Source organism: Schistocerca cancellata, chromosome 1, assembly GCF_023864275.1.
Source record: "Schistocerca cancellata isolate TAMUIC-IGC-003103 chromosome 1, iqSchCanc2.1, whole genome shotgun sequence".
NCBI lineage: Eukaryota > Metazoa > Arthropoda > Insecta > Orthoptera > Acrididae > Schistocerca > Schistocerca cancellata.
Window position 1 is genome coordinate 597,481,449 of NC_064626.1, and position 19,132 is coordinate 597,500,580.

At 38.2% G+C, this 19,132-nt stretch overlaps 1 protein-coding gene across 2 annotated transcripts in view; it reads left to right on the forward strand.

The window, feature by feature from the left end:
- LOC126161919 (uncharacterized protein KIAA0825 homolog) overlaps positions 1–18,707 on the forward strand; it is a 170,650-nt gene extending 151,943 nt beyond the window's left edge. For both annotated transcript variants that reach the window (XM_049918092.1, XM_049918100.1), the window contains 2 exons: positions 8,670–8,846; positions 18,192–18,707. In XM_049918092.1, coding sequence (XP_049774049.1) covers positions 8,670–8,846; positions 18,192–18,386 — 372 coding nt within the window. In that variant the 3' untranslated portion in view covers positions 18,387–18,707. The remainder of the gene's footprint in view (positions 1–8,669; positions 8,847–18,191) is intronic.
- Positions 18,708–19,132: the final 425 nt, after the last annotated feature.

Below are 19,132 nucleotides of genomic sequence, written 5' to 3' on the forward strand. Positions count from 1 at the left end.
AATGATTCCAATTCTTTTTCCCTGCCTGTTTCTTTTAAGAAATGTGCATTGAAATTTCCACAGACTAGAAATTGCTTCTTTTAATTTGAGAGGTAGCTCAATAATGGATCTAGATTTCTTATAAATAATGGAAACTTTCTTAAAGGGGATCTGTAGTCTGTGACTGTTCAAGAGAAGTATTCTATAGTAACAGCCCACGAGCACTTGCTTCTTGATTCTGATCTACACAAAATCTGTCAAGTACACAAAAACTGTTTGTTTCAGGATTTTTTTCTTTGTGTCCAACTTTTATGTATTTTGCAACTCCTCCTTTTTCCATGACAATTCTGAATGAAAAGGTTGCTAGGCTATAATCCCCGTATTTAACTTCTCCAATCCTGTGGTTTCATGGTGTTCAAAGAGGCACAAAACATGTATCGCTTCAGAATATTGCACATCTTCTGAGCATACAAGAAGCTCTTCTTGCTTTTCAATCCCATAATTTTCTGATGTAACAAATTGATTTTACTGTTTTGGAAACTGTTATTTATATCATGGTCTTGTTCTACTTTCATGTTTTTCAGAACTGTCTGTCTGTAACTTGAAAATAACCTAAAAATTCTGCAGGGATTTTGTGTTGTGTGCTTGTGACCCTCCTTATACTTTCTGCAAGATGCTCAGATAATCTGCCCTTCCCTCTCCTATCCAGGTTCTTGTTTTTGAAGGCAGTCACATTGATCAAAGAGATATCTGATGATGCAGTATGAGTTTAATTCCATGAGACAAGTAAAGTGACTATCAATATTTTGAACAAGGCTGCACTACAGCAATTGTTACAGAACAGCAGGAATTAAAGACAGCTAACCAGTTGCAATAAATGGTGCTTTTCAAATAACCTTGACAATGGTTTCAATTGATTTAAATCTGTCTTCTTCAGAAGGACAATTTGCATACAATGTGATAACTTATAATGAAAATGCCTTGGACTAATATTACATGTCTAGCAGAAACTATTCTCTACAACAAATGTAAGAATATCACAAACAACATGGTACATATCAACACAAGGCAAGTAGTACTAACAAACTTCCCATTAGCAATTCATCAGTAAAAGCTGTCTCCACATGACATGTATCAGCAACGGTGTGTATATACATGTGTAAAAATTAAGGCCCTTAGAATCAAGGGCTTGTCACATCAGTAAAACCAATCAATTAAAGTGTAACAGACCATGTTAGTAGCTACATGCTGACTGAGGGAGAGTGGAAAGCACCAAGAAACAAAATTCTGAGTAGCATGCACCAGTAAACACGTACTCTTGGCAGTCTAAACAGCCAATAAGCATAAGCACATTGAAATTAGTAACAGAAAACAACATGCAAATCAATGATTATAGAATAAGTCATTGAAGAAGACAAATACTTCAAATATACTGGCATAAGTTAAGACCATTAAAGGATTGTCAGTACATTATCATATGGAAATAGTGATGCCCATACATAAGTACATTATTACACACCTAATGACAGCGATGAAATTAATATCACTTCCAGTGCATCATCGTACAAGAAACAAAATTGCCAGTGCATAAGCCTTCTATTAAATGTAATGACAATAAAGAGTAGAAATTCACATGTCTCTGAATAGTGGCAAACATAACAAAAGTGGGTAGCATCAATATCCTAGTACAATATAACTGACCAATGAAACCGTAGGCACAAGAATTGTACAACAGAATTTTGAGCTCACAAGGGCTACCAGCAGTCATATGAAGATTTTTTGGGAACAGTATGGGTTAGAAACCACCAAAAAATTGTCTACAGGCAAGCTGCAGCTGACCATTTAGTAAATTCCCATCTTTTCTCTCAATATGTTTATAGATCTATAATTCTTCCCGAAGGTTCATCCTGCACCCTTTGATTTCTTTGTGGAGAATAACTGTGTCTTCCACATTTTTTGGAGTGTGGTTGGCAATCAGTTTGACTAATGTAATAGCTTACATAGTTATTTCAGGTTAATTTATAGACACCTGAATTGGAAAACTAGTCACCAGTATTTCCCACAATATGCAATAGTCTTCTCTGCAAACTATTGTCTGTACAGAAAGAGACATTACAGTTATATTTATTCATTAGAAGATGTGTAATCCTTAAGAAACATTTCCTAAAAAGTGAATGCATAAGAGTATCTTATTGTGAGAGAAATGATCATTGTAAAACATCGAACATTTTCAAGAGTTTTTCTTTCTGAAGATGTGATCTACCATGCTCTGGTCATAGTCGTTGTTGACAGTGATCATTTTGATGACATTTAACTCATTTAGCTGACTGGAAGGCGATAAAGGGGTAGTTAAAAGATGGTGTATGGTGGAATCTAAAAATGCTAGTTTATGAGGTTTTGAATGCACCAAGTCAGTGAGGACAAATATTATCTGAATAAGTTTGCTTATGGAAGATGTTTAAATTGAAGGATTCATTTTCTGCAGAAATTTTTAAATCAAGAAACTTTATAACTTCTTTTTCATTCTGAAGTTCTTTATGAAGCAAATTTCCTCATGGAAGTTATTAAATGCATTGAAAAACATGTCCAGCTCGTCATCACTGCCATCAAAAGTGATGACAATATCATTAACATATCTCACAAAAAACCAATTTTTTTATGTAATTCCAAATTAGAATTGAAGATTTTTTTCAAATGCATTAATGAAGACATCAGTCAAAATACCAGCAACTGGGTTCCCCATAAGCAAACTGTAAGATTGATTATCGTTCTACCAGATTCCAAAATAGATTTTATGATAGAGTTGTTAATAAAACATACATTATGTTTATGCAGGCTGAGAACAATTTATTATATAAAGGACTAAGTACCATCCACCATCTCAGCTTCATAAGGAGCCTGTCATTTGGAACCTTATTATTGCTTAAAGTTGGTTTTAATCTCGTTAAGTTGGATCAAGTCAACCGAGTCAAAACAAGCAGATGAATTTCATAACATAACAGATAAAGAATTGGCATTGCAGTCTGATGGTTATACTACTGAACACAGACTAGTAAGAAGTATTAATCATAAGCTGAAAGAAAACCAGGCAGTAATTTCCAAAACTGACAAAGGCAATTCCGTTGTCATTTCTCATAAAAAAAGAGTATAGAAAAAACTATAGAGTTTTTGAGGATACTGAAATTGTTGAGGCTTCTGTAGATCCAAATGGAATAGGTAGCACCCATCACAAGTTACTTTTGCATCTTCAGTATAAAATTAAAGATTCATTTGTTTTCGAACAAAACTTCTCTGTTGAAAATAGTAAAGATTTAATTGGCAAAATTCAAATGATATAGTGCACAGCTGATATCAGGGGCTGATCTCTTTTGATATTGTCAGTCAGTATACCCACTTGCTGGTATTTTGACTGACATGTTCACCAATACACTCGAGAAAACATTCTTCAGTTCCAATTTAGAATTACATCAAAAAATTGGTTTTTGTGTGGGGTATGTTAATGATATTCTCATCACTTTTGATGGCAGTGATGACGAGCTGAACATGTTTTTCAATGCAATTAATAACTTCCATGAAGAAATTTGTTTCATCAAAGAACTTCATAATGAAAAATTAGAGCTAAAGTTTCTTGATTTAACAATTTCTACAGTAGATGAAACCTTCAATTTCAACATTTTCCCTGAGCAAACTTATTCAGTCAATATTATCCCCGCTGACTTGATGCATTCGAAAGCTCATAAACTAGCATTTTTTTCATTCTGCCATACACCCTCTTTTAACTACCCCTTTATCACCTTCCAGTCAGCTAAATGAGTTAAATGTCATCAAAATGATCACTGTCAACAACGACTATGACCAGAGCATGGTAGATCACATCTTCAGAAAGAAAAACTCTTGAAAATGTTTGATGTTTTGCAATGATCGTTTCTCTCACAATAAGATACTCTTATGCATTCACTTTCTAGGAAATATTTCTTAAAGATTACACATCTTCTAATGAATAAATATAACTGTAATGTATCTTTCTGTACAGACAATAGTTTGCAGAGAAGACTATTGCATATTGTGGGAAATACTGGTGACTCGTTTTCCAATTCAGGTGTCTATAAATTAACCTGAAATAACTATGTAAGCTATTACATTAGTCAAACAGGTAGAGCTGTGAGGACAAGATACAAAGAGCATCTGTTAGGAAATGAAGGAACTAATATACATAATTCTACATCTGCCGAACTTCTACTGATTGCCAACCACACTCCAAAAAATGTGGAAGACACAGTTATTCTTCACAAAGAAATCAAAGGGTGCAGGATGGACCTTTGGGAAGAATTATAGATCTATAAACATATTGAGAGAAAAGATGGGAATTTACTAAATGGTCAGCTGCAGCTTGCCTATAGACAATTTTTTGGTGGTTTCTAACCCATACTGTTCCCAAAAAAATCTGCATACGACTGTCGGTAGCCTTTGCGATTGGTTTATTTCCTCGAACTTCTATTATACAATTCTTGTGCCTACACTTTCATTTGGCAGTTTATATTGTACTAGGATATTGATGCTACCCACTTTTGTTATGTTTGCCACCATCCAGAGATCTATGAATTTCTGCTTTTTATTGTCATTATATTTAATAGCAAGATTATGCACAGGCAGTTTTATTTCTTGCGATGATGTACTGGAAGTGATATTAATTTCATTGCTGTCATTATGCATGTAATAATCTACTTGTGCATAGACATCATTATTTCCATATGATAATGTACTGACAATCCTATAAGGGCCTTAACTTATGCCAGTATATTTGAAGTATTTGTCTTCTTCAATGTTTTATTCTATAATCATTGATTTGCATGTTGTATTTCTGCTGGTAATTTCAATGTGCTTAACCCTACACTGCATTAATTTTTATTTTAGCACAAAAAAATATATGTGATAGAAAATGTTCCCCAATGAATGGGGAAAAATATTGAAAAAATTATATAACTCATTTAACAATGTGAAAGTCATTATTTATTACTTGTTGCCATTTGGCAACATCATGCATTTAGACATAAAACACTCTCCAGTTACCAAAACTGTTACAACAGTAAATCAAACAGGATATTAATTAACAAATACATTCTATGGAACAAACATTTTATGAGATATTTGATTTTGAATTTAAATTTCAGTGGCATTTAAAGCAGGATATTTGTGTGAAATAAATCTGAAAACATTAAAATCAAAGTACATGATATTTAGTGAAACAGTTACTGTTCTTGTTAAGACACAGTTCCATGTTACATTTTTTGCATTTAATAATGGTATAACATTTGCAATTTTCAGTTTTGCAACTCTGTTTTTTATCTAAATAAACAGGCCAGTGTCCACCCTGATCGAACCTGACATTTTTAGTTGGATGGTGTGAAGCTGTCTTCTTCTTTGCTGGTGGTTTCTCTATAAAACTTGGCCTTCCTCTTTTTTGTGTAGAACTGAAACCAATTTTGAGCAAAGTTTCAGCCAGTTCAGTCCTAAAATTTGCTAATTGGAGCTCCTTAGCTTGATACACTGGGTAGCGGAGGCTGTTAACTCTGTGGTACAAAATCCAGCTGTTGATTGTGACTACATCAACAAGATAGTAAAATATTCAAAAGTACCACTTCTTACTGGGCATTATGATTCTGTATCTGCCAATGAGACTGTCTAGAAGATCCACTCCCCCCATATGCTTGCTATAAATTTGCACAATTTTTGGACAAGATACAAAGATATGTTCCTACCCATTTCTATCATATCTCTTTACATTGCTTGCAGGGTCACTTCCTATAAACGTAGATAACAACATAACTGTCATGTTTTCCTTCCAGAGTACATTTGAGATCTCTGCTCCTTCATAATTTCCAATAAACTCAAGTATTTTACCCCTTCCTCTTTACTCGGGGACTTGTCATCTGGGAGTTTCTTATTGTGAACTGTACTTCTTCTAACAGTCCCTAGAGATAAAAATGCATCTTCCCTTCAAATAATGCTTTAGCAGTATTGATGTGTAATAATTATCAAAGCAAATTTTGTGATTTACATTCTCTAGTACATTCTGGCATAATCTAACAACCACATTGCTGCTGGCACCAACATCTGGCTCTGCATCATTCTTGTCCCATTCATTTTCATGTCCTGTATACATCTCCATTTTGTAAGCATGCCCAGATACACCACAAAGTAAAAACAGTTTATATCCATATTTATGGGGTTTATGTGGCATGTACATTTTGAGATGGTGTCTGGCTTTGGTAGCACACATCTGTTCATTTACATTAGTATTTGCTAAATTGTCTTGAAAATGTAAGAAGCACTTCACTTGCACAAATTTATTGACAGTAATATTGTCCTGTACAACTGATGGGCCCACAATGTTATTCCAATACATCCTCACATTCTTTAGTGTTACAACAGAAGAGAGGATACAAACACCTAAAAACTTTTGAATACCCTCTACAGTAACATTGCTGGGCTTAGACAAATTCATCTGGGTACTATAAAGCATAGATTCATGTGAAATCAACTCCAAAATATTTTCATTGAAAAAATACAAAAAGAAGTCATATGGAGTTTCCTTTGCTAATAGCTCATCTGGTAAAGCTTCTTTTCCAAGAAAAGGTTGCTCTACATACTTCATCTCTGCTTTCTTCCACAACACATCTCGTGTTTTCTGTATCTGTGATGTATTGTTCTTACCTTGCGCAGATATTGCAGCAGCAGTGCCTCTCATACTTGCAGTTGTAGATCCTGCTGCAACTATCGAGGTGTCTGCATTGATTGACTGCCCAGCACAATCAGAATCATTTGAAGTCACATTGGATTCACTGGCTGGTGGGGCTGAGCGGTTCTAGGTGCTACAGTCAGGAACCACGCGACCACTATGGTCGCAGGTTCGAATCCTGCCTCAGGCATGGATGTGTGTGATGTCCTTAGATTAGTTAGGTTTAGGTAGTTCTAGATTCTAGGGGACTGATGACCTCAGAAGTTAAGTCCCATAATGCTCAGAGCCATTTGAACCATTGAACATTGGATTCAATAAGATTAACAGTTTCACTGTGTGATTTCACAGATTTATTGCTGCTGTCACATATTTCATCTTCACTTTTACTCGGAACTGGTATTGAAAACCAAATTTCTTCTGTCAGCTTCTTTATCATCCATCGTCATCCACAAAATAAACTTTTTCAGGATTCATGATACCTAATTTTATAAAATAAAGAGCATCAAATCACTGAAATTGCAGAAATTTTGTCAGCACTGAGTGCAAGCTTTCTAAGCAAGTACATGACAATGCTACGACTGAATTCATAGTCTTCAGTTAAAACTTGCGGGCTGAGAGGCTGTGGTCAATATATAAAATTTCCACCTAACATTTCATCTCCATCTGTGGGAGACATCTTATGAGGTCGTCCGGCTACTGTAGGCAGTAGCCGGACGACCTCAGAAGATTTCTCCCGCAGATGAAGATGAAATGTTGGGTGGAAATTTTATACATTGACCACGCCCTCTCCGCCTGGAAGTTTTCACTGAAGACAACACCGGCTGTGAAAGCCTACATTGTATGAATGCATAGTGTTGCCAAATGGTAACATGTAATTTTCTTTACACACAAACTTACTTTTAAGGAAAAAAATTAGTGTTTAACATCTCTGTATCTCTGTAACATGATAAAATTTGTTTACTTGACAGAAGTTATGTTAGTTTATAATTACATTACGCAATTTAATGCTCAACAGTGAGTAAAATTCACTGGAGCACTCTTTGTTGCATTTCTCCTCAATTCAAGACTGTGCTGCCATCTGTGGAGTAAACGATCAACTAAATGCTTAGAATAGACTCCAATGTATACAATATGCATGGTGCTGCCATCTGGCAACAAGTAGTACACCCGAAAAACGTAATTAAAATTAGCATTGCCAAACGGCAACACCATGCAGTGTAGGGTCAAGCTTATTGGCTGTATAGACTGCCAAGCATACGTGTTTATTGGTGCATGCTATTCAGGATTTTTTTTCCTGGTGCTCTCCACTCTTCCTCTGTCAGCATGTAGCTACTAACATGGTCTGTTACACTTTAATTGATTGGTTTTACTGATGTGACAAGCCCTTGTTTCTAAGGGCCTTAATTTTTACATATTGACATACACACCGTTGCTGATGCATGTCATGTGCAGACAGCTTTTACTGATGGATTGCTAATGTGAAGTTTGTAAGTACTACTTGCCATGTGTTGATATATATCATGTTGTTTGTGATATTTCTACAAGTGTTGTAGAGAATAGTTTCTGCTAGACATGTAATATTGGTACATGGCATTTTCATTATAAGTTATCACATTGTATGCAGGTTTGCCTTCTGAAGAGGACAGATTTAAATCAGTTGAAACCTTGGTCAAGGTTATTTGAAAAGCACCATTTATTAAGACTGATTGGTTGTCTTTTATTCCTGCTGTAAAGCAAATATCATAGAATCTAGATACATTTATCTATAACTACCACAGAATTAATGAAATGAAATAAAATAAAATAACAAGGTAGATGTTCCACATCATCATATTATTTAGAGTTAGTTTGTGGTAAAGGAATTTTCCTTCATTAAGTCATGTATTATTTCCCAATAGTCTCTCTTATAAATTAAAATTAGTTCACAGTAAATTTATCCTTTGTATGGCAGGTTATGTGGCAGTTCTTACAATTCAGTTCCCACTGGTTGCTTGGACAACTTGGTATGCTGGAACCAGGAGAATCTGCACCACAAAGTCCTCCTATTATACCTGCCATTGCATCAAGGCCTACCCCTGTGTGTTTGCTTCATACTATGTTTCATGTGGGTCATCGCCCATTTGACCAGGTGAGTCTTGGAGTGAGTAAAGAAACACATAGCCACATGAAAGTGAAGATAAGTGTATTGCTCCACTTGACATGTGATATACTGATACATTCTCTTAGCTACACTTTAAACATCTGAACATATTCATTTATTTTTTTCAGCTACCAGAACCAAACATTTTTCTATTTACTGAAATATTGAGAACAATGTAATACCATCAATAATGTCAACTGAATCCCAAGTCATTTGTGCAAGTATTTTATTTTCACACAAACCTAATGTGTAGCCTCAATTCTCATTCATACTGGAGGAATACATATCTCACACACAGTCAATGTGAGAAATGAAAGTATTGACAATCAGTACATATTAGAAATATTCTCCTGATGAACTGATTAACAAGTTGTTCCAGAAACTACTAAGTTTGAATTGCTTATACATCTATCATGAAGTTATACATTTGGAAACAAACGCACACTGTCTTATAACAAACTCCACCGATTGATTACTAATAATGGCAAAAATAAAAGAAATTTAAAGTGACCAGTTGCTGTTACTGCCCATTAATCAGTTTATTTGCTACAGACATGGAGTTTCATAAACCAATAGCACTAATTTCAAAAAAGTTCTTTACCATTTTACTTCAAATTTTCTTAAGATACTCAAATAAAATTTGGATGGCCATAGACTATATATCTTTTAAATATATATAATACAAATGTTGTTAGCAAGAGTCTCAAAGTTCTTGATCAATTTACTTGAAATTTTTGCACAATCCTCCAATAAACATTTAGACAAACATAGGCTATATATATTCTTAAACAGTTCTGTACAGGTTTTCTGCAGAAAACAAATGCAAGAGAGAAAATCTGGCTGTGAAAATATGTGGTTTAGTTTTCTTTCTCACAGTCAATTTTAATTATGATATCAGGGCATTTAAACCATAAGACAAATTGTTTTTCCTTTTTATTCTTTCTCTTTGTATATAATTTTAAACAAAATTTCTCTTCATTTTATTGCTCACAGTCAGTTTTAATGGAAAACGGGAAAGTTGTGATTGTATTTTATAGGCTTGTGGTTATAATACTACTACAGAAACTGAATGATCTGAAACTTTGTAACCCTAACTGTAAGCAGATTAAAAACATGTGAAATACTGTCATTGAAGCTACTGATTTGCCAGATCCAGCACTGGAGGTCTCTCTCATATTCTGTATACCAATGGTCCCAACAAACTTACCCATTCATTTTAAGAGACTTCAATTTCCAATCAAGGTTTTGTTTGCAACATCACTAAACAAGGCTCTATGTCTGAGAAAAGAGGAAGTGGACAGAGAGGATGGAGGAAATGAACTTAAGAGATGGGGAAGGGGGAGAATGACAGAGAGAGGGAGGAGGAGGTGATGAGCCAAGAAAGGAGGGAGGAGGAGCAGATGGGCAAATATAGTGTGTAGGGGGAGACTGACAGAGAGAGGAGGCAAACAGACATTAGGACACACATCCAACTCACATACACATTTAGCAATTGTGAAGCATTACCGTATTCACTAATCTACAACTAAAGCCAACTAACGCATTTGTTTGATTAAATTTCAGTGTTTATTTCTGTACAGTTATTATTAATTTTAGTCAATATTTTGTAAATTACAAAAAGGGGAGTAATAGATGTCAGTTCTAGATCCTTGTTTATCTGATTAAGTATAATGTAAGCTGTAGCATTGGTATATACAAGGTGTCCCAGGAGGAACAGTCAGTATCCAGGAATAGGGCAGGAACAATCATTTGAAGCAAAAAAGCCTAATAAACATGGGCTTAAAATGTGTACATTAAGAGCTATGAGCACTTTATTTTTGATGCTTTAAAATAAATCTCTTTGAATACAAATTCTTTGCTTTCCACATTTTGGGAATAAGCAGTGTGAACAGAAAGAAGAAAAAAAATTGTCTAGTAAATATGAGCTGCATACATTATGAGCTATCAGCAGTTGTTCAGTAGAAGAGATGTTTCACATTAGCAAAAATGAAGAAGTGCTCATAGCTCTTAATGTATGCACTTTAGAGCCCATGCTTACCATAATTTTTTTCTTGTATTGGTCCATACTACCACCTTTCAAAATATGGAAAGCAAAGAGCTTGAAGTAGAAGAGATTTGTTTCACAGTATTGAAAATGGGGAAGAGCTTATAGCTCTTAAGGTATACATTATAGAGCCCATATACACTAGACTTTTTCACTTTGAATGATTGTTGCTGACATATCCCTGAATAATAACCATTCCCCCTTATACACTCTGTATGTTCTTCAGTGTACTGCAGTTGGAATTGTGAGTGATGACAGACAATGTTTGGCTTGGTTTACATGTCTATGTCTCACATTCTCCAACAGAAATGAGCATTTGGTAGTGTTATGAGCACTCTACTGTGAATGTTCTAGCCATTGTGAGCATTAAATGTGATCATAGTAAGTTATTTATTGAATTTTTATTCCATTCGTTGTGAGTTGTAATCACTGATAGTGGTGGTAAGTGACAAAGTGCATAAGGAATTGAGAGACTCAATATGCAAGGTAATGCTTTCTTCATGTGCAAAGCACATGTACGTGTACATGACAACTGTCTCACGCAACCAGCAACAATGCAAACACTGTCATCCTTCAGGCTGTATGAACCACCATCATTCATTAATCAGACTATAATATTGATTAAATAAATACCTTTCTCTGGAGCTTTCTGTGCAGATTTAATTGAAACTGAGTCAAAATCTTACACACGGTTCACCCGAACCTATCTACATCTGAAACTGATTTGTTCCTTTGCCTGGTGACCTCAGCAGGACCATCACAAAAGACTGGGGTGGGCTTAAGCAGCAAACTCTTGACAGAATTTGGAAAATGTGCTAAACAGGCTCCAAGCTTGTGGCAATGCATGTATGTGGTGGAGGAGCAACATGATATCTAATGTTTCCCAGAAGATAATTTTGACTTCACTTATGTGTAAGAGCTTTCACATTCAAATAAACTGTCTTTATTTTGGTAAGTTTATTGTTTTTTATTTGATAGTTGATGTTTTTAGACGTATTATTTCATTCCCTGCTATACTTGAAACTAAGTGCACATGCATTCACTGATATCCAGGTGGTGCCAAACTTCTGAATGTGAAATTTGAACCTCCATTTTGGCATTTTCTGCTCTGGCAACCAGTTGACCTTTTGTGCCACTGAATGCAAGTTTAAGCTCCATGAAATATCTTTAAACAAAATCAGAAATTAATGATATTCAAATAACTATTTGTCTAATGTTCTCCAAAGCAGCTATGCAAAAGGCTTTCTTTCCAAATATACTCCCAATGCCTGCTTCTTTTCTAATATGGAAGCATAATGATCTCCTATTTCTTTAGTATTTATGTCAGTTATTTAAAAATATTCCCTTTGAAGCTTGTTGTAAAACTGCCAACATTAGAAGAAAAATAAAATAGACTACTGTCACTATCATGCAGGCCTCTAATTAAAAAAAATAAAATTATATATATATATATATATATATATATATATATATATATATATACACACATCCAAAAACAAAGATGATGAGACTTACCAAACAAAAGTGCTGGCAGGTCGACAGACACACAAACAAACACAAACACACACACAAAATTCTAGCTTTCGCAACCAATGGGTGCCTCGTCAGGAAAGAGGGAAAGAGGGAAAGAGAGGGAAAGACGAAAGGATATGAGTTTTAAGGGAGAGGGTAAGGAGTCATTCCAATCCCGGGAGTGGAAAGACTTACCTTAGGGGGAAAAACGGACAGGTATACACTCACACACACACACACACACACACATATCCATCCACACACATGCAGACACAAGCAGACATATTTAAAGGCAAAGAGTTTGGGCAGAGATGTCAGTCGAGGCGGAAGTGCAGAGGCAAAGATGATGTTGAATTACAGGTGAGGTATGAGTGGCGGCAACTTGAAATTAGCGGAGATTGAGGCCTGGTGGATAACGGGAAGAGAGGATATATTGAAGGGCAAGTTCCCATCTCCGGAGTTCGGATAGGTTGGTGTTAGTGGCAAGTATCCAGATATCCCGGACGGTGTAACACTGTGCCAAGATGTGCTGGCCGTGCACCAAGGCATGTTTAGCCACAGGGTGATCCTCATTACCAACAAACACTGCCTGTGTCCATTCATGCGAATGGACAGTTTGTTGCTGGTCATTCCCACATAGAAAGCATCACAGTGTAGGCAGGTCAGTTGGTAAATCAGGTGGGTACTTTCACACGTGGCTCTGCCTTTGATCGTGTACACCTTCCAGGTTACAGGACTGAAGTAGGTGGTGGTAGGAGGGTGCATGGGACAGGTTTTACACCGGGGGCAGTTACAAGGGTAGGAGCCAGAGGGTAGGGAAGGTGGTTTGGGAATTTCATAGGGATGAACCAAGAGGTTACGAAGGTTAGGTGGATGACGGAAAGACACTCTTGGTGGAGTGGGGAGGATTTCATGAAGGATGGATCTCATTTCGGGGCAGGATTTGAGGAAGTCGTATCCCTGATGGAGGGCCACAATCAGAGTCTGATCCAGTCCCGGGAAGTATCCTGTCACAAGTGGGGCACTTTTGGGGTTGTTCTGTGAGAGGTTCTGGGTTTGAGGGGATGAGGAAGTGGCTCTGGTAATTTGCTTCTGTACCAGGTCAGGAGGGTAGTTGCGGGATGTGAAAGCTGTTTTCAGGTTGTTGGTGTAATGGTTCAGGGATTCAGGACTGGAGCAGATTCGCTTGCCACGAAGGTCTAGGCTGTAGGGAAGGGACCGTTTGATATGGAATGGGTGGCAGCTGTCATAATGGAGGTACTGTTGCTTGTTGGTGGGTTTGATGTGGACAGATGTGTGAAGCTGGCCATTGGACAGATGGAGGTCAACGTCAAGGAAAGTGGTATGGGATTTGGAGTAGGACCAGGTGAATCTGATGGAACCAGAGGAGTTGAGGTTGGAGAGGAAATTCTGGAGTTCTTCTTCACTGTGAGTCCAGATCATGAAGATGTCATCAATAAATCTGTACCAAACTTTGGGTTGGCAGGCTTGGGTAACCAAGAAGGCTTCCTCTAAGCGACCCATAAATAGGTTGGCATACGAGGGGGCCATCCTGGTACCCATGGCTGTTCCCTTTAATTCTTGATATGTCTGGCCTTCAAAAGTGAAGAAGTTGTGAGTCAGGATGAAGCTGGCTAAGGTGATGAGGAAAGAGGTTTTAGGTAGGGTGGCAGGTGATCGGCATGAAAGGAAGTGCTCCATTGCAGCGAGGCCCTGGACATGCGGAATATTTGTGTATAGGGAAGTAGCATCAATGGTTACAAGGATGGTTTCTGGGGGTAACAGACTGGGTAAGGATTCCAGGCGTTCGAGAAAGTGGTTGGTGTCTTTGATGAAGGATGGGAGACTGCATGTAATGTGTTGAAGGTGTTGATCTACGTAGGCAGAGATACGTTCTGTGGGGACTTGGTAACCAGTTACAATGGGGCGGCCGGGATGTTTGGGTTTGTGAATTTTAGGAAGTAAGTAGAAGGTAGGAGTGCGAGGTGTCGGTGGGGTCAGGAGGTTGATGGAGTCAGGTGAAATATTTTGTAGGGGGCCTAAGGTTCTGAGGATTCCTTGAAGCTCCGCCTGGACATCAGGAATGTGATTACCTTGGCAAACTTTGTATGTAGTGTTGTCTGAAAGCTGACGCAGTACCTCAGCCACATACTCCCGACAATCAAGTACCACGGTCGTGGAACCCTTGTCAGCCGGAAGAATGATGATGGATCGGTCAGCTTTCAGATCACGGATAGCCTGGGCTTCGGCTGTGGTGATGTTGGGAGTAGGATTAAGGTTTTTCAAGAAAGATTGAGAGGCAAGGCTGGAAGTGAGAAATTCCTGGAAGGTTTGGAGAGGGTGATTTTGAGGAAGAGGAGGTGGGTCTCGCTGTGATGGAGGACAGAACTGTTCCAGGCAGGGTTGAATTTGGATAGTGTCTTGGGGAGTTGGATCATTAGGAGTGGGATCAGGATTGTTTTTCTTCGTGGCAAAGTGATATTTCCAGCAGAGACTACGAGTGTAGGACAGTAAATCTTTGACAAGGCAGACAGTGTTTGTTGGTAATGAGGATCACTCTGTGGCTAAACATGCCTTGGTGCACGGCCAGCACATCTTGGCACAGTGTTACACCGTCCGGGTTATCTGGATACTTACCACTAACACCAACCTATCCGAACTCCGGAGATGGGAACTTGCCCTTCAATATATCCTCTCTTCCCGTTATCCACCAGGCCTCAATCTCCGCTAATTTCAAGTTGCCTCCACTCATACCTCACCTGTCATTCAACAACACCTTTGCCTCTGCACTTCCGCCTCGACTGATATCTCCGCCCAAACTCTTTGCCTTTAAATATGTCTGCTTGTGTCTGCATATGTGTGGCTGGATATGTGTGTGTGTGTGTGTGTGTGTGTGTGTGTGTGTGTGTGTGTGTGTGTGTGTGTGAGTGTATACCTGTTCTTTTTTCCCCCTAAGGTAAGTCTTTCCACTCCCGGGATTGGAATGACTCCTTACCCTCTCCCTTAAAACCCACATCCTTTCATCTTTCCCTCTCCTTCCCTCTTTCCTGACGAAGCAACTGGGGGTTGCAAAAGCTCGAAATTTTGTGTGTGCATTTGTGTGTTTTTTATTGTGCCTATCTACCAGCGCTTTCCCGTTTGGTAAGTCCGCATATACACAGGCGGATGGATATGTGTGTGTGTGCGAGTGTATACCTGTCCTTTTTTCCCCCTAAGGTAAGTCTTTCCGCTCCCGGGATTGGAATGACTCCTTACCCTCTCCCTTAAAACCCACATCCTTTCTTCTTTCCCTCTCCTTCCCTCTTTCCTGACGAAGCAACCGTTTGTTGCGAAAGCTTGAATTTTGTGTGTATGTTTGTGTTTGTTTGTGTGTCTATTGATATGTTTGTGTTTGTTTGTGTGTCTATCGACCTGCCAGCGCTTTTGTTTGGTAAGTCTCATCATCTTACTCCAAGTTCCTACAAAAAGTTGCTGCACCTGTTATTTGGGGTAATATGACAGGATCAAATTTTAGACTCTTACTCTCTTCTAAATTTACCATTCAGTTCTCGGGTTGGAAGTGCAGTATATTGCTTTATAGGGTTTACTGTAAAAATAAATTCTCTGAAGTATCTGCAAGTTAAAATTAACACACTACAGCTCAACCGATCAAAACTTTCTGATATTTTCATTAAAATGAATTTGTACTTGCTGAAAGAGGAGAAAATGAAGAAGAATGAATTATATATGATACTAGCTGACAAACCCAGCATTATGTAGATATTCATTCTGCCACTTTTCTATTAGAAACAAAAACAAAACATGAACTGTATTTGTAGTGAACTATCAAAAAAAATTTCATTGACGTGTACTTCACAACACCTTTGAAATTATAAAATTGTCATGTAAAGTAATATGCATAATGTACAAATTTATAAGTACAGTATCCAAATTAAGAAATGTGATCCCAGACGGTTCCTGTATGCTGTGTGCAGCTGTTACATATGTCCACAATACAATTTTGAAAATGCCTCTTCATAACTCTATAGATGGCTACTGTTTTTGCCTACAGTTCTTTGTGCTTTGCAGTTGAAAGCTGACAAAAAGCATTGCCAGGTGTCACGGATTTCCTTAAGTTGACTTGGCTGTAGGAGTGTCTTAGTGGTAAAGAATAAAACAAATGTAATAAAATTTCATGCATGTTGCAACATGTTTTCACGTATCTCAGTGTTTTGAAGTCGTATCTCTTGAACTATGAATTGGAGAATGATATATGTGTGGTTGTAGCTACTTTCAGCAGCATATGTGGGTGCTGTCTGTGAGACATGTTAAGAGCAGAGTTACGAGGTGCATTCAAGTTCCTCCGATTTTTTTTCTCCGGACTGGAAAGAGATAGAAACATGTGCATTGTTTTAAAATGAGGCCACGTTCATTGTCAATACATTCCAGAGATGGCAGCACTGTACGGCAGATGGAATTTTACCGCCAGTGGTGAGAATGAGAACTGTTTTAAATACTTAAAATGGTGACGTATTCCTTACTTGAACAGCGTGCAATCATTCGTTTTCTGAATTTGCGTGGTGTGAAACCAATTGAAATTCATTGACAGTTGAAGGAGACATGTGGTGATGGAGTTATGGATGTGTCAAAAGTGCGTTCGTGGGTGCGACAGTTTAATGAAGGCAGAACATCGTGTGACAACAAACCGAAACAACCTCGGGCTCGCACAAGCCAGTCTGACGACATGATCGACAAAGTGGAGAGAATTGTTTTGGGGGATCGCCGAATGACTGTTGAACAGATCGCCTCCAGAGTTGGCATTTCTGTGGGTTCTGTGCACACAATTCTGCATGATGACCTGAAAATGCGAAAAGTGTCATCCAGGTGGGTGCCACGAATGCTGACGGACGACCACATGGCTGCCCGTGTGGCATGTTGCCAAGCAATGTTGATGCGCAACGACAGCATGAATGGGACTTTCTTTTCGTCGGTTGTGACAATGGATGAGACGTGGATGCCATTTTTCAATCTAGAAACAAAGCGCCAGTCAGCTCAATGGAAGCATACAGATTCACCGCCACCAAAAAAATTTCGGGTAACTGCCAGTGCTGAAAAAATGATGGTGTCCATGCTCTGGGACAGCGAGGGCGTAATCCTTACCCATTGGGTTCCAAAGGGCACTACGGTAACAGGTGCATCCTACGAAAATGTTTTGAAGAACAAATTCCTTACTGCACTGCAACAAAAATGTCCGGGAAGGGCTGCGCGTGTGCTGTTACACCAAGACAATGCACCCGCACATTGAGCTAACGTTACGCAACAGTTTCTTCGTGATAACAACTTTGAAGTGATTCCTCATGCTCCCTACTCACCTGACCTGGCTCCTAGTGACTTTTGGCTTTTTCCAACAATGAAAGACACTCTCCGTGGCCGCACATTCACCAGCCGTGCTGCTCTTGCCTCAGCGATTTTCCAGTGGTCAAAACAGACTCCTAAAGAAGCCTTCGCCACTGCCATGGAATCATGGCGTCAGTGTTGTGAAAAATGTGTACATCTGCAGGGCGATTACGTCGAGAAGTAACGCCAGTTTCATCGATTTTGGGTGAGTAGTTAATTAGAAAAAAAATCGGAGGCCTTAGAACTTGAATGCACCTTGTAGTAGCAAAGAAGTAATAGATTTAAATTTCATGCACAATGCGCAGTTTTTGGTGCATATCTGTGTCTATGTGCATCATATTGCCAGAAACCCTATTCCTCCTGAATCAATTGGAGTGATATGTGATTTTTATCTTTTCCAGCTTCTAACAGGTGACTGGAACATTGACTGGAACAGTCTCTTGCAGACATCACTGAACATCACACCTGATAGTTTGTGGGCACAGTTAGTACTAAGGCCAGAATTTCAAGATTCACCATTAGATCTCAGTCAACATGATGCTGCTGTCACTGCTGCTTTGAAAGCAATTTTTCAACAGTTCTCTAACACATCATAACCCTGCATATGTATTATTCTAAAACAAAAAAAGTTTCTTGCCAACTGTAAAAAGATGAGCAATGATATACAATCCTGTACTTCAGTGAGACTCACACAAATGTATTTAATCAGTAATGTTTCACATTTTTAAAGAGAAAAGTTGAAATGCGTACTATCAACAAGAGTCAAGGTGATAATCATAAACCCGGGGCTAGTAGTCATCCTGGTATGCCTATCATCTACTTGGTGCTTGCTCCGTTCAGTGCTTAGTGAACTATCAACATACAGACATCTATGAGATCCACATGTTAATAAGTATGGTGGTTCCCAATGAGTGCCTCACAACCTTATATATATATATATATATATATATATATATATATATATAAATAATAGAGGGAAACATTCCACGTGGGAAAAATATATTTAAAAAGAAAGATGATGAGACTTACCAAACAAAAGCGCTGGCAGGTCGATAGACACACAAAAAACACAAACATACACACAAAATTCTAGCTTTCGCAACCAACGGTTGCCTCGTCAGGAAAGAGGGAAGGAGAAGGAAAGACAAAAGGATATGGGTTTTAAGGGAGAGGGTAAAGAGTCATTCCAATCCCGGGAGCGGAAAGACTTACCTTAGGGGGAAAAAAGGACAGGTATACACTCGCACACACACACACACACACACACACACACATATATATATCCATCCGCATATACACAGACAGACACAAGCAGACTTGTGTCTGTGTATATGCGGATGGA